The sequence below is a fragment of the Culex quinquefasciatus genome, chromosome 3 (genome assembly GCF_015732765.1).
Source record: "Culex quinquefasciatus strain JHB chromosome 3, VPISU_Cqui_1.0_pri_paternal, whole genome shotgun sequence".
Classification (NCBI taxonomy): domain Eukaryota; kingdom Metazoa; phylum Arthropoda; class Insecta; order Diptera; family Culicidae; genus Culex; species Culex quinquefasciatus.
The window spans coordinates 197499386-197516172 of record NC_051863.1 but is presented as its reverse complement, the minus strand read 5'-3'; the positions used below and the strand labels follow the sequence as shown (position 1 = coordinate 197516172).

General features: G+C 36.2%; 2 protein-coding genes across 2 annotated transcripts; one reads left to right on the top strand and one right to left on the bottom strand.

The window, feature by feature from the left end:
• The first annotated feature begins 860 nt into the window (after positions 1 to 860).
• Positions 861 to 16748, top strand: LOC6031118 (NADH dehydrogenase [ubiquinone] 1 beta subcomplex subunit 7). The gene is given in 5 exon segments (XM_038263816.1): positions 861 to 958; positions 1020 to 1215; positions 1425 to 1460; positions 1463 to 1592; positions 16481 to 16748. Coding segments are annotated over 4 exon segments (375 nt in total). The 5' UTR covers positions 861 to 958; positions 1020 to 1103; the 3' UTR covers positions 16578 to 16748.
• LOC119769938 lies at positions 7370 to 13536 on the bottom strand. The gene is made up of 4 exons (XM_038263815.1): positions 13141 to 13536; positions 9302 to 10656; positions 8960 to 9242; positions 7370 to 8520 (listed from the first exon to the last, which is right to left on the bottom strand). Exons 2-4 carry the CDS (start codon positions 9744 to 9746, stop codon positions 7776 to 7778), a joined length of 1473 nt encoding a protein of 490 aa, XP_038119743.1. The 5' UTR covers positions 9747 to 10656; positions 13141 to 13536; the 3' UTR covers positions 7370 to 7775.
• Positions 16749 to 16787: the final 39 nt, after the last annotated feature.

Sequence of the window (16787 nt, the reverse complement as noted above, 5' to 3'; positions counted from 1 at the left end):
TCGGAAGTGCAGAAATTTTTGAAACAGATTTTATCTATTTTTAATTATTGAAAAAATATCCTATGAGTCATGGGTTTCCTATGCATATAGGACCTTTTTTCGTTGGCTTTATATGGATTGTTGAGCTATAACTACGCTAAAGTATTTTAGAATTTTAAATCCAAGATGTTGGCCTAAATGGCGGTGATGAGAAATTAAAAATGCAATTTGTTTTTTAATAGACAATCAATTGATTTATTTAAGTTTGACTAAAATTGGCTCCCAGAAGTCGAATTTAATGTTAAAATCAAGAAAATAAAAAAAATGACAATATTTTTTCGGACAATCGATCCTTCGAATAATCCAGGCTTTGGATAATCGAGACTGGCCTGTATACTATAGTTTTGAACCCAAATTGAAGCTTATTTAAGACATTTAAAAGAACTGAAGTCAATAACGAAGGATTAAATTTTGTTTTTGTTTTGTTTAATTAATGTTTTAAAATTTTTGGATTTTTTTGTTGTATATTTAAAACTTTTAATTTTTCCGTTGTAATCTGCGAGCCTTAGTCCGGCCGGGTTCTTTCCGGTGACTGCATGCTGAAGTTTGTGGATCCACAATTTTTGTTCGCCAAGAGACGTGTTTGGAGCAAGTTTCAGCAAGGGTGGCCTGCGAACTTTCATGGACTCTATGTCTGCACCACTCCGTCCATCACCAAAAGCAAAGCAATCCACTTTAACGACCCCCGTGTCTTTTGTGGGCTCTGTTGCAAGTTTCTGCTCATTTCTAGGCGTGGATTTAGAATTTTGAAACTGCTCGATTTTATATTTTGATTTCTTCACAATAGATTTCTTTCCGTGCATATTCTTTCCCGCAGGGTTTCTTATTTTGACATTTTCTTTTGCCCCTTGTTCTTTCCAAATTTTCTCTCCATCCCGTCCTGTCAGTGGCCTGCGGGAGGAATCGCTGCAGTTTTGGTGTGAGCATTTTCGTCTGCTTCAAATCTCTTAAATTCATCTAAATTCCAATTCCGCTTTTAGCATTTGCCTGGAGAAACTTCCCAGGTTGAGGGTCGAGCATTACCACTAGCCGCGGTCACCAGCCGAAGCAACGCGCAAACAACCATGGGCAACTGGGTTTCGCGGTACGTCACCAACCCGGACGGAACTCCGGTGCCGCTCACGCAACCTTCGTTCGATCCGAACTTTGGCTTTGCTCACGCCCGCAAGGAACGAGGTAAGTTGGCTCCGTAGGCTAATCCTGGTGCTGATCGCCTCTTCGATTTGATGTAGATTTACCTGCCTAGTTCGGAAATGTTTACGTTGAAAATTACATAACAAAAAAAAAGGTTAGACATCGTAACCGAGCCACCAGCGCCGAACTGTCAAACCAAATCAAAACAAACTGTTTGTTAAAAAAAATGGTCTGTCTTTTTCCCGTTCCAGTGATGATTGCCACCGAGGAGGAAATGGAAGCGGCCAGGTGCCGCTGGCCGATCGGGACTACTGTGCCCACAAGCTGATCGCGTACCGTGCCTGCCGGGCGGACGTGTGGCCATGGGCGTACAAATGTGCCCACGAAAAGCACGATTACCTCAACTGCGAATACGAGGAGTGAGTATTATTTCGTTGTTGTTTAGGTTTAATAATTCTTGAAATGATTTTTAAATACTGTTTGCAAAACATATTATTTACGGAGCGATAAAACAAAATTGAACAGCAATCGTAATCGAAGAAAATTTCGAATATTACTCTGCAGATGGAAAGAGGTCTTGAAAAAGCGTCGAAAAACGTTCATTTTAATTTTTGAATGTAAATAATAAAAAAATCGCTAGAGCCAACAAAACACGGTGTGTTTCCTAGAACAAACTTAAGATAAACAAATCGGCAAGTCTGATATTTGGCACCATGAAAGAAGGGCGCTTTCCCGACATTTTGCGGGGCTAGGCGAAAAAAAATCGTCGGGGGTCTAGAGCAACTTTTTCTGACAACTTTTTTCGATTTTATAGGATTTTTCTTCAGAAAAGTCAATAGAAATCGATGGGTTCATGTTCATATCCATCAAATTTCCTATGAATGTGCCTCAAGAGACTCTAAATTACACATTTGACAGCAAATTAAAAGTTTCCAACCAAAATTACCCAGATTTTTAGCTTTCTTTGAAATAACCCAAAAATCCAAGCCGGAATCCTCAAAACGACTAAACAAAAATCTTTTCTTTTTACAATTTGTCATGAAAATACAGCAACAGATTGGCCGGATACAAATTCAAGCATAAAACTTTGCTAAACTGAGAGTATTGCATTGAAAAGCTATTTATTACCCTTAGGGCGTCCAATTTTCCCGGGTTTTGAATTTCCCGGGAAACGGGAAAAATATTTTTGAAATCCCGGGAATTCCCGGCATCCCGGGAAATTTTTGTATCAGTTATAAAATTAGCTTAATAATATTAAATGGTGATAATCTTCACTTCAACCTAAACAAGGACAACAGTTTTTAAATAGCCTAAAAGAAAAGCAAAAATTGAAAAACCTCAATTTTGTTCTTTGTGGTGTTTGGATTTTAAATCAAATACAATTTTTAATTCCAATTGGAATATTTGTTTTCATTTGCGGCTCAAATTACATAAGTTTTTTTGAAAATATTTCCTTTATATTTTTTTATATGACATGAGTAAAACAGCCTAAAAAGTTTCTTTTATTTGTCTTTAAAAACAAAAAAACGACAGCAAATAAAATGATACCAGTCAATGTAAAATTTTAGATAAATTTTGAATTGATAGATTTATATAAAACATATTTAATAAATTAACTTAAAGTTACTACCGCCAACCGGAGGAAATTTGTCATTATTTGGCCCAGATGCCGGTGTTTGATTTTTTTACCGTTGTTTGATTAAAAATATTTTAACATGATTTTTTTTTCAAATTTAAATTCGTAAATAAATGTAAATATATCCATTCTATTTAAAAAATAAAAGAGAAAAAAAATTAAAGCGCTAGACATTTTGCGGACCTGTTAACTAAAATTATAATATTTTTTCCTAATAAGCCAAATAAATGCTTATATTCGCCGAATTCAAATTTAAATGCAATGTATCGACTAATTAGTATTCAACTGATCTTATATTTTAATGCTTCTTATCGATTACTTAGTATTCTACTATTTCCACAACCAAATCTGAATTTCCAGAACAAAATATGATTATTTTTTTCAATTTCGGGAATTCCCGGGACAAATTATGGAAAATCCCGGGATCCGGGAATTCCCGGTTTTGAGAAAATCCCGGGATTTTTGTCCCGGGAATTCCCGGGATGGACGCACTAATTACCCTAAAGGTTCCTAACATTATTTTTTCAATCCTCTGCCATACAACAATTCCCTGGGCTTTGTCATAATGAGTGTCATAGGTTTGATGCTTGTTTGGCAAAGAGTATGATTTGATTCGATGTGGAATTAAAATCGAAGTGTTCAGTATATTGCTGAAGCTTCAATTTTTACACATGGACACCACTTCATGCTGCGAGAACCCACTTTGGCGTAGTCTCAGGGCTTAATCGATGGCCGGTAAGCTGTCATCGAGACAAGGAGGTTCTCTGATAGTGGAAATATCACATTTGTACAATGAACCGCTACATATGTGATTTTCCCTATCTTAATGTGGGTGTCAGGTTAGGATGCGGGTTTAAAAAAATAGTGTTTGTAGAATTTAGGATTTTAACTATAAATATCAACTTTTATACTTTGCCTTTAGTTATTTAGGGACAAAATTAGTAACAGTGAATTTAGTAATTCTATCTCGGTGATTTTCATTCAAGTAGCATAAAAACCAGTCTGATTTGTCAAAATTTCCATAGAGTCTCGATCAATCAATAGTGAAATGATATCGGACTAAATTCGTTGATCTGTTGAACTAACGGTTGTCGGATTATGATTGTATCGACCATTGTTGCGAATCGAGGATCTACTGGAATTCTGACGAACAAATGGTCGCCTCTTTTTCAATTCACGACTTGTAAAATATCAACTGTTATTTTTTTTTTTTTTTTTTTTAAAGAAGCCAGACAGGTTTTAAAAGAAACGTTTTTATGGTTAATAATTAAAATGTCGGGGATTTGAGATAAGAGTAGCTTTCGGATAGGTTACTTTAAATCTTGTATTCAATTCAAGTTAGGTAGTTATTCGCAAATGAATATTTGGACTTATATGAATAATTGAACATTTTGGACTTATGAATAACACACAACTGTGCATTTATTCTAGAGTCAGATCCATACAGCGTCAGTGTTTATTTGGTCGAAGTGTACTAATTCATTGGCAGATCTGGTTCTAGTTGTAATGTACGACAAGACTACTGACGGACGTGACAGGACGAGGGCCCAGTTTAGAGGTTTCGACATCAACGATGTGCGGCTGGATCACCCTCCCAAAAAAAAAAAAAAAAAAAAAAAAAAAAATCCTCTGCCATACAACAATTAAATATTTTAAAACATGTTCGAATCAATCACATTGTAGAGACCAGTTTTCTGAACAATTTCCATTAAAAAAATATCAATTTTGGTTCAATATAAGCAGAGATTTACACAATTTCGTAGAATAAAAAGTTACTTTCTCCAAAATTTCTGGATTTAATTCCCTAAAATATTATAATGCCATAGAAAAATATTTTTTTGCCGAGTTGATTCTTTGAAAATAATGCTGTGTCGAGGGGGACGTCACTCCGCGATAACACACTAAAACGCACAAAAACTAGCTCGAAAAGCATCAACGCTACTCATCGTGCCGATTATTCACATAACGCCACCTTAAAGCAAGTTATCGCAAGTTAACGCGCGTTAAAGCGAGTTAAAGCGACCAACGTCTGCTCGACTTTTGAACAAAATCAAATCGATCTTGCAACCTTGCCGTCATAAATCGAGTAGTTTTTATCGGGTTTGGCAACCCATTTTTGTTTTGATTTTTTTCCTGCAGTTTTCGTTACCAAAATAATCAAAGCAATCAGGAAAGTTTTTTTTGCTTACTAGTCCACTCGAAAACGTTGGAGGTTTTGTGTCGCTCCACTGACGGGAAGCCGTTGTTTGAATCTACCAGAGCGGATCGGACCGGAGAAAAAAAAATAGGAACGACAAGCCAGAAGACGTCCATGTTTCATTTGGTCCGTGGGGAAGTACGAGGATGAGGAAAATGTGTTGAAAACGCACGGGACCGAGCGGGCTGAGATCTTCAGTGCAATTAACCTTCACCGGCTACATTTGGACTTTCCCTTAATATGAACCAGCTCGTGTCCAGCGATAGCGCCGGCAAGGTTTACATCTATTTTGGGCCTGTACGAGCAGCTAAGTGCAAACGTGAAATTTGTCCGGATCTAACTGTAGGATTTAGAGGGCTGAATTCTAGTTCTTTTGCAGACTGACATCAAACGTCGTGCGGAGATTCTCTGGTTTCTTCGCCTCGCTGATACAAATGGTCACGCGGGCGCGTAGAATCTGGACCCCCTGGGGACATGAGCAACAACCTCGGCAGCAACAGTAGTACTTTGCCGGCGTCGATGCTGGTAGTGACAGTTCAACAAGGGTGGAAATTTCCCGCCCGAGCCACCGTTACGAAGATCTGCACAGTGTTGCGGATGGGTAGTATTCCGTGAAATGAACCGGCTCAAGTGCTGATTGTGGTGCTGGCAGCATTCAACAAGGGCGGCTACTCCAAGCTGGACGTTCCCGAGTCACTGGTCTCGCGCATCGAAATGACTGGTTCAACATGATGCGCAAGAATTACTACCCCGCTTCATGTTCAACTTGAGTGGGAAAAGTTTGGGCCAGTTTGAAATGTAATTATAAGAAAAAGATGTATTTTTTATTTTATTCAGTTTAATTTCCCTCAATAAAAGATTAGTTTTTAAATTTTCAAGTTTAACAGCACAACAAACTGTTGACAATGGAGCAGTTCTCTCAGATTTCGGTCATTCGATTTTATTTGTATTTTTAATCCGACTGAAACTTTTTTGGTGCCTTTGGTATGCCCAAAGAAGCCATTTTGAATCATTAGTTTGTCCATATAATTTTCCATACAAATTTGGCAGCTGTCCATACAAAAACGATATATGAAAATTAAAAATTCTGTATCTTTTGAAGGAATTTTCTGATTGATTTGGTGTCTTCGGTAAATTTGTAGGTATGGATATGGACTACACTGAAAAAAAATTATACACGGTTAAATTTTTTTGGGGGATTATTTATTTAAGTTTTGGTCACTAAAACTTGATTTGCAAAAAAAAAAAAAAACGCTATTTCTATTTTATGTTTAAGAGGACATCAAATGCCGACTTTTCAGAAATTTCCAGGTTGTGCAAAAAATCTTTGACCGATTTATGAATTTTTGAATCAATACTGATTTTTTCAAGAAATCGAAATTTTGGTCGCAAAAATTTTTCAACTTGATTTTTCGATGTAAAATCAAATTTGTAATCAAAAAGTACTGAAGTGAAATTTTGATAAAGTACACCGTTTTCAAGTTAAGGCCATTTTTAGGTAACTTTTTTGAAAATAGTTGCATTTTTTCATTTTTTAAAAAAGTGCACATGTTTGCCAACTTATGAAACTTTTTTTTGAAAAGCTGAGAAAATTCTCTATATTTTGCTTTTCTGAACTTGGTTGATACGACTCCTAGTTACTGAGATATTGCAATGCAAAGGTTTAAAAACATAAAAATTGATGTTTTCTAAGTCTCATCCAAACAACCCACCGTTTTCTAATGTTGATATCTCAGCAACTAATGGTCCGATTTACAATGTTAAAATATGACACATTCGTAAAATTTTCCGATCTCGAACAATATTTTCAAAACAATTAAATCAAGACTAACTTTTCAAAAGGGCCAAAAGTTTCAGTCGGATTATAAAATACAAAAAATAAAATTCTAAAAAAGACCGATTTCGTAAAGAATTGCTCAATGGTGAATACAAAACAAGGACGAGGCGAAAAAATAAAATACAAAAAGTTTTTATTCCACTTTATTTGTGATTCGACCAAGATTCGACAAACTAGTTAGTTAAAACAAAACAGCGTAGTTAAAACAAAATTTATAATGCAGTGCAAATCATGTATCTTTACTGTCAAGAAAAAAAATCTTACTACTACGATATTCTATAGAACCTTTCACTAATTTAATACTTTTGGTGTCGCTCGAATTTCTACCATAGCTCAAACATAATCTAATTGGTTAGATGACAGTACCCACGCAGACCCATTGTGGTGTGGGGTTTCTATGTGAGTGACATAGTTTTGTATGTTAATACATTCGTGCAGCAAGTTCGTGTTCAACAGCAATGTATTGCTATCACCCAGAGTGTAAAAATTTCCTGTTACACCAACCCCTCTCGCGCTACTCCCGCTTGGAGGATTTATAGGGCACTCATCTAAAGTAAAAACAGTTCTCTTTCCAGACAAATACCGAAAGCCGTGAACGTGTGCTATTATCAAAACCGTATTACTTTTAAGTGCCACCCAGTCGCCACGGTGTATGGATTCCTGAACTTCATTAACGGTACAGCGTGTTGAGGTGTTCTGTATTGATGTTTCGTGAAAGCGTTTGTTCCTGTCGACGTTACAGCGAATCGGGCCGTTTTGAATCATCCACAAAAATGTTTTGATATTTATGTGGACAATTTTTCCGCTGGAATTTTTAATTTTGAACGAATGCTTGGGATTTGGGTGACGTGAGTTGGCGAGATTGAACTTTTTGGTTTGGTTTGAAAAAATGTCTTCGATGTCGTAGACTCTATCTGGATCAAACACATCTTCTAAGCGGTCATCATCTGCACGTCCAGCTGGATCCAGATTTTCCTCTCCATCGAAGTCCATGGTCGTAGCATCAACAAATTCAAAATTCGCAGCCTTCGTTGATCCGTGTGTTTCCTGATGTCCGGATGTAGCGATTCTTCTTCGTTTTCTCCATCTGATTCTTCATCATCTGGTTCAAAAGAACCCGCGTCGACGAATTCGTAGTGTCCAGTCTCGCTGTTCTTGTTCCTCGATGCACGTGGTCGTAGAAGTATGCTTTCTTTAAAGTCGATTTCCGCGTCATCAAGTCCAAGACGAATTAGTTCTGAGTAGGCTTGGTCTCGAGCACTTTCTATCAATTCCCGTATTTCTGAGGTAGTTGGTAGAGTACAATTGCGTTTTGGTTGATCAATCTTCTTGTCCACACGACGGAAGCTAAATCCGTGTGTCTTATCATGGCTGACGTCCGTTTTGGCCTGAATCCTGTTCAGCTTTGTCTCAAATCCTTTCATTGTAAAATTTACAACGGTTGATTCAGTACTCGTGAACGATCGCGCTGTACGAAAAAAACCCTCGCACGTTTGACTCTGCAGAAGATCAGGCAAGTATTGTAGGTCTTCCTCGCGACACAATGCAATATAATTGACCAAACTATGGGCATTTAGTTCAACACACCAATACGTATTGGTTGTTACCGTGTGCTTAAGACCGTTGAACTTTCTTACGCAGTAGTTCCTCCAGGCGCGCAACACGAACACCACGTGCCTGAAAATAAAAACAAGTGTCATATTGCAATAACTTTACTTACAAAATTGTGTACTCTAAGATTAAAAAAATCTAAAGTTCTATAATTCTACAATAAATTCTAAGATTCTTAAAGACAAAAATTCTAGAAATGAAAATACGAAAATTAATGAATTTAAAATATCTCAGCTAGCTAAATTCTTAAAAATAAAAAAAAAAACAAAATAAAAACTTCTATATTTCTATATATCAACATAATAAAATTCATAAATTGTAAAAAATTACAGAATTTGATTTTTTTTAAATTATGGAAATTTAAATTTAAATTTTTAAATTCTTCAATTATTTAATTTCTCGATTCTAAAATTGTGGAATTCTAATGATTAATTTGATTTGATGTAAAAAAAATCTGGAATTCTAATATTTAAAAATCCTCATTAAAAAATCTTATTTTATTTACCAGATTTTGACCACAGCTTCGGTGGGGGAGACGACATCTCTAGAGGAATTCTTGATGAAAACCTCCATTATGTCTTTCATCATCGTAAGATATAAGACAGTCGCATCACTATCCGGAATCTCATCATGGAGGGCATCGATTACGCGTTGTTGGGCCATCTTCTCCGCCGGCTGGAACTTCATTTTATCACTTTCGTTAATGTCAGTCGCTGAAAGCCCGTGTACAGTCTTATCAATTCTATCAATAAGCTGTTCGAGATGTACTCTGGATACTTTGTAGTTCCCTGAAACATCAAAAGAAGTTTTAGTAGAATAAAATGACTTCAATAAAGTAAAAACAAACCCAAGATAAGCTCCGCATCTTTCTTCAGTACTTTTACTCGTAGTTTATTTGTTGTATGGGTCGGGTCCTGGAGGAGCACAGATTTTATGTGTGCTTTTGCACAGAAGTGTTCTCCGTAAATACTTTGAACAAGGTGTGGCATTTCCATACCATCGAGCATTGCTCCTATCGCTCGTGGATCGCCATCGGTTGATTTCCCAACTACACGTACTCCTTCTGCACTGAATTCCCTATCAAAGTAGTCCCATCGGTTGCTGACATCCTGCGTGCTAAACCTGTTGTCGCTGCAAAAGTACTGAATGCAGAAAGACGGTGCTCCTTCTTCGAGTGGTTGTGCCATGCACACGTAGATGTTCCGACCAACTGGGTAATTGTTGATATCCTGGATAATCTTCAGCGGGCTGGTAGCTTTAAAGATATTACACTGTGGCATGCCGTTTTCCATTATTGGTGCCACAAGTCCACAGATGCGTCTCCTGCTATGGTCATATTCGACTTGGCCATTTATTTTGTTGCGTCTTCGCTGAGTACAACTACTTTCGGAAGGTTATTCCTATCAAAAACTCAACCAACTCGTGGATCAGCAATTTTCCTTCTTCGAAGCTTTGAGCTTTCTTCTGCAGTGATCTCTGAATCGTTCGCTTGCTGGGGCATACAGTGTTCGCTCTCTGAAAGTCCTCATACAACTCGGCGCCGCCTTGTATGTACTGGTACATGAATATATCGTGTTCCTTTTTCGAGTATCGCATTCCATGTAGATTTTTGGCTTTTTCTGATTTTGCTTGCACATTTTGTAGGAGTGTAATGAGTCGAGAAGATGAGTGGTGGCCTTGGCTTGAAGTATCAACATTGGCCGTTTGTTGACACTTGCTCAGTTTAAATTATCCGTATCACTTGGTGTCGTGTCGTGATCTGTCATTTCGACACAATCGGCGTACTCCAGGGAATCAATCAACGTTGACTGATCGGTGGCATCTTGCTGGCTTATATTCTGTGTGACGGTGTCTGCAACGTGAAGCCGCTCAGGTGTTCCCGATGAAGACTCGTTCAGTTGGGCAGACTGACCTGAAGAGGATTCGTTCGGCCGGCTGGTGCTTGACGAATTCAGTGTTTCGATATGCAGAGTTGTTCTGCTGCGCTTGTTTTCTGGTCCGTTCTCAAGTTCGCTGTTTCTCTTCATGTGCCTTTTGACGTGCGATACAAGATTGGTGATCTTCCAAGAGCCACTCCTCTCAGTATTACATGCACTTTGTTGACCACACAATGGACATGTGATCAGAACACGCTTGTTGTTGAGGTCAAAGTTGATTGGTGTGTGTTGCAGACTTAGCAAAAAATCCTCACTCATGTCGGATCTGTAAAATTAGAATGAAAAGGGAACATTCATGCTATTGAAAAAAGTAAAAGAAGTGATATAATCTACAGAATAATATAATTATAACAACAATTCAATAATGTAGTCCGATTTCTGATTCAAAAGCATGTTAATTGAGAAATTTAGAATATTGTCAGCACACTCAAACCCCCATGGTTTGACACCAACTGTTGTTTTAGATATTTTAGAAATGTTAAGAAATTTAAGAAGTTAGAAATTTTAGATTAAATGTTAGAAGATTCAGACATTTTAGATATTTTAGAAAGTTGAGTAATTTTAAAATTTTTAGAAATATTAGAAATTTTAAAAGTTTTAAACATTTTAAAAACTTAATTTTTTCTAGAAAATTTTAAAATTTTAGAAATTTTAGAAATTTTAGAAAATTTTATAAATTTTATAAATTTTAGAAATTTAAAAATTTAAGAAATTTTAGAAATTTTAAAATTTAAGAAATTTAAGAAATTTTGAAATTTTAGAAATTTTAGAAATTTTAGAAATTTTAGAAAATTTTAGAAATTTTAGAAATTTTAAAAATTTAAGAAATTTAAGAAATTTAAGAAATTTAAGAAATTTAAGAAATTTTTGAAATTTTAGAAATTTTAGAAATTTTAGAAATTTTAGAAAAATTTAAGAAATTTTAGAAATTTTAAAAATTTTAGAAATTTTAAAAATTTTAAAAATTTTAGAAATTTTAGAAATTTTAGAAATTTTAGAAATTTTAGAAATTTTAGAAATTTTAGAAATTTTAGAAATTTTAGAAATTTAAAATTTTTTAGAAATTTTAGAAATTTAAATTTTTTTAGAAATTTTAAAAATTTAAGAAATTTAAGAAATTTAAGAAATTTTTGAAATTTTAGAAATTTTAGAAATTTTTGAAATTTTAGAAAAATTTAAGAAATTTTAGAAATTTTAGAAATTTTAGAAATTTTAGAAATTTTAAAAATTTTAGAAATTTTAAAAATTTTAGAAATTTTAGAAATTTTAGAAATTTAAATTTTTTTAGAAATTTTAGAAATTTTAGAAATTTAAATTTTTTTAGAAATTTTAGAAATTTTAAAAATTTTAAAAATTTTAGAAATTTTAGAAATTTTAAAAAATTTAGAAATTTTAGAAATTTTAAAAATTTTAGAAATTTTAGAAATTTTAGAAATTTTAGAAATTTTAGAAATTTTAGAAATTTTAAAAATTTTAGAAATTTTAGAAATTTTAGAAATTTTAAAAATTTTAGAAATTTTAGAAATTTTAGAAATTTAAATTTTTTTAGAAATTTTAGAAATTTTAGAAATTTAAATTTTTTTAGAAATTTTAGAAATTTTAAAAATTTTAAAAATTTTAAAAATTTTAGAAATTTTAGAAATTTTAAAAAATTTAGAAATTTTAGAAATTTTAGAAATTTTACAAATTTTAGAAATTTTAGAAATTTTAGAAATTTTAGAAATTTTAGAAATTTTAGAAATTTTAGAAATTTTAGAAAATTTTATAAATTTTAGAAATTTAAGAAATTTTGAAAAAATTAAGAAATTTTAGAATTTTTAAAAATTTAAGAAATTTTAGAAATCTTGAAATTTCAAATTTGAATTTAGAAATTTTGAAATCTTAAAATTTCAAAATTTAGAAATTTAGAAATTTATAAACTAAAAAATTTATATATTTATAAATTTTAAAATTCTAAAATTTTAAAATTTTGAAATTTTAAAATTTTGAAATTTTGAAATTTTTAAATTTTGAAATTTTGAAATTTTGAAATTTTGGAATTTTGAAATTTTAATTTTGAAATTTTGAAATTTTAAAATTTTGAAATTTTGAAATTTTAATTTTGAGATTTTAATTTTGAAATTTTAAAGTTTTTAGAAATTTATTTTTTTTAGATTCGGTAGAATCAGCGTAATCTCGATTTGTTCAATATTGACAAAAGAAAGCAGGCTGCAGTACTGCCGTTCTACGCATAATTGTCCCATGTCATTTTTGGTCGATTCAGACTTCTTGTCATTTTTAGGTTTAGTTTGACGTTTATTTTTCGAAAAACTCAAAAAAAGCAAAGCAATCCACTTTAACGACCCCCGGGTCTTTTGTGGGCTCTGTTGCAAGCTTCTGCTCATTTCTAGGCATCCGAAGGTTATGTGTGGTGAGGCACCCAAAACCTCTTTTACATTATTGAGGCCAGGAGGATAAGGCGGGAATCGAACCCGCGCCCCATAGCATCTTAGGGATCGGCAGCCGAAGCCGCTAACCACCGCGCCACGAGGCCCTCTCAAACTCATAAAATCTATTAATTTGTTCGGAGGGACTTACAGGGTGAATAGGGACCCACGGGGCAATTATGCGTAGAAACAAAAAAAAAACGGTCGAAAAATTTCAAATCGAAAAAATTAAGTTCCACTTTTTTTTAACATATACGTAGAACGGCAGAGTAGTTAGTTGAAAAAATCCTCGGTGTTTGTCCACAACTCGATACAGTACATACCTCTGAGTGAAGTGATCAATCAGTTTCGTTCTCAAAGCTGTCTCGTCCCTATCGTCACCACGTTGTGATCCTGCTCGTGCACGGCTCTTGGTGAAGTAGGGCCAACCTTTATCTTGCACGGCTTTAGCCAAGTTCAAGAGCAGCGCTCTTTCACCGGACATGATCGCAAAGTCTTTGCTGTGCTCTACGTACTTTCCGCAGATAGATTTGACGTTGGGGTGTCCCGGTGGCAGATTCACTAGCTCTGGAAGCCGTTTTATGTCCATCTCAATCTTGTCGATTTGTGCATCCGTTAAGTCCTTCAGAGCCGAATTCAGGTAGCCAGTTCTAACCAGCACCTTTTGGAGGTGAAGTGGCACGGCGCACTTTAGCTGAACCTTCGCCTTTTGCCAAAAAGTTTCCTAAAATATAAAAACGACCTCTATAACCACAACTGGAGTCATGCTAAATAATGCAATACCTCTTCAAACCCTTCCATTTTGGAATAGAATCAGAAAAGACTCAGGAAGAAGATGTTTCGTGGCTACACGCCGCCGAAACCCATGGAGTTTGCGCCGGATGTTTCGTGGCTACACGCCGCCGAACTCCAAGGGCGAGCGACGAAACCCACGGGCGAGCGGAATTGGCGCCGGATATTCCGTGGCTACACGCCGCCGAAAACGACGGGCGAGCGGAGTTTGCGCCAGGTGTTCCGTGGCCCAGTCCTGCAACGGATTGTAATGCACCTCCTCCCTGTTGATAATCAAATCACATATTGTAAAAAAAACAACTTAAAAACAAAAAATAGATCGCCTTACTTGTGACCTAAACCACCGCCGAACTCCAAGGGCGAGCGCCGAAATCCACGGGCGAGCGGAATTGGCGCCGGATGTTCCGTGGCTACACGCCGCCGAAACCCACGGGCGAGCAAACTTTGCGCCGGATGTTCCGTGGCTACACGCCGCCGAACCCCACGGGCGAGCGGAGTTTGCGCCGGGTGTTCCGTGGCCCAGTCCTGCAACGGATTGTAATGCACCTCCTTCCTGTTGATAATCAAATCATGTATTGTAAAAAAAAACAACTTAAAAACAAAAAATAGATCGCCTTACTTGTGACCTAAACCACCGCCGAACTCCAAGGGCGAGCGCCGAAATCCACGGGCGAGCGGAATTGGCGCCGGATGTTCCGTGGCTACACGCCGCTGAAACCCACGGGCGAGTGGAGTTTGCGCCGGGTGTTCCGTGGCCCAGTCCTGCAACGGATTGTAATGCACCTCCTTCCTGTTGATAATCAAATCATGTATTGTAAAAAAAAAACAACTTAAAAACAAAAAATAGATCGCCTTACTTGTGACCTAAACCACCGCCGAACTCCAAGGGCGAGCGCCGAAATCCACGGGCGAGCGGAATTGGCGCCGGATGTTCCGTGGCTACACGCCGCCGAAACCCACGGGCGAGCGAACTTTGCGCCGGATGTTCCGTGGCTACACGCCGCCGAACCCCACGGGCGAGCGGAGTTTACGCCGGGTGTTCCGTGGCCCAGTCCTGCACCAGATTGTAATGCACCTCCTCCCTGTTGATAATCAAATCATGTATTGTAAAAAAAACAACTTAAAAACAAAAAATAGATCGCCTTACTTGTGACCTAAACCACCGCCGAACTCCAAGGGCGAGCGCCGAAATCCACAGGCGAGCGGAATTGGCGCCGGATGTTCCGTGGCTACACGCCGCTGAAACCCACGGGCGAGCGGACTTTGCGCTGGATGTTCCGTGACTACACGCCGCCGAAACCCACGCCGGGTGTTCCGTGGCCCAGTCCTGCACCAGATTGTAATGCACCTCCTCCCTGTTGAGAATCAAATCATATATTGTAAAAAAAACAACTTAAAAACAAAAAATAGATCGCCTTACTTGTGACCTAATCCGCCGCCGAAGTTCACGGGCGAGCGCAGCTTCCACAGGATGTTTCGTGGCCCTGTCCTGCACCAGATTGCAATGCACTCCTCCTTGTAAATAATCAAAACTTATATTGTAAAAAAAAACAACTTAAAAACCATCAAAACAAACTGCTCGACTGATATGACAACGAGAACTGTCATTCGCTCTTAACAGTTCTCGCTGTCAAAAAAATCGAGCAGTCTGATGTGTAAACGCAAAAAAGGTAAGCCAAAAAGCGAGTTATCGCGGTTAACGCGAGTTAAAGCAAAATAAAGCGGAAAACCAAAAGTAAGCGCTGCGAAGGTTTGAAAAGGGAGCTTTATCGCTCGGTCAACGCAGGAGTGTCATCCCCCTCGTGCTGTGTTTTTTTTGGAAAAATAGAAATTTTAGTCGAAAATTTTCACTTTAGTTTTTAATGTAAAATCACATATGTATGCAATCGAAAAGTACTTTTTGCAATTCCACTGTGAAACTGTCAACTTTTCCTGCCCTTCTGGAGAAATGAAACGGCCTATTTTTCACTACCAAAAATAACAGAATGGAAAATTAATACCTTTCAATAATAGTGCTGAAAAGTTCTACTTTCAGCACTGAAATGGGTGCTGAAAAGTTGACTTTTCAGCACTAGTATCGAAATGTAACATTTTTCAATATTGTTTTGTTTTGAACGATGAATTTACTAAACACATGAATGTTTGACATAAAATTCCATTAAATAAGCGTTTTCGGAATTGCAAAAATGTTGTAAGCAACTCGTTGCAAAACTTGATTTTTCAGCACTCGTCGTATTTATCCAACTCGGTAAACCTCGTTGGATAAATGTACAACTCGTGCTGAAAAATCTTCTTTACAACTTGTTGCATAAACTACTATTACAGATTTTCGATACAAAAAAAAAACATTTCAAAGATATAGCCTAAGTGGCTTAAATTTTGACTGAAAAATTCCAGTATTTTAATTTTGATTGTCCATCAGTATTTTTTCAAGTTGTTTTTTTAGCTAAAATTGATTGAGAGACTTTGAAGCTTGGGCTTCTGGTTTAAGAAATACATCGAATAAAGTAAAAGTAACTGGAAAATTGCAATTTTTAAAAGTATATTCAACCAGCGTTTTATTTTTAACACCAAGATCTGAGAAACTAATAGCTCGATTTTTAATGTTAAAAATGAAACATTTGTGAATTTTTTGGATCAGCTCTAAGAAAATATTTTTTTAATTTTGGAATCAAAAAGAAAATTTGCCTTGTCTAGAATAATTTGTTAATTAAAAAAAATAAATAAAAATTTAACTTTTTGATTGGAGGAGGGGGTCAGGAATTTAAAAAAAAATGTGTTTATGGATGGTCCCTAAACTATGATAAAGATTAATAAAAGAGGTAACTTTAGAATCAGATTGGTACTTAAACAATATTTCTTATTTTTCAGTTACATCTACCGGATGAAGGAGTACGAGCGCGAGAAGCGACTGCTGCTGAGAAAACAGAGAATCGAAAAGAAGCAGGGTTCGGAGCTGCACGCCTAAAACCGGGAGGACACTATCACCTCTTCTGCCAGCGCCCTTCCCATTTTCGAGCACGTTAACTCTTCTAGTAGCAAGCAAAATGATACAAAAACAAATACTACGCAATTTATGATTTTAAACGCGGTTATCCATCATAAATCTGCCCGGTTCAAATCGGTTTTTTAGGATTAATCTGCCCGCTGTTTCGCTATGACCCCGGGGCGGTCATCA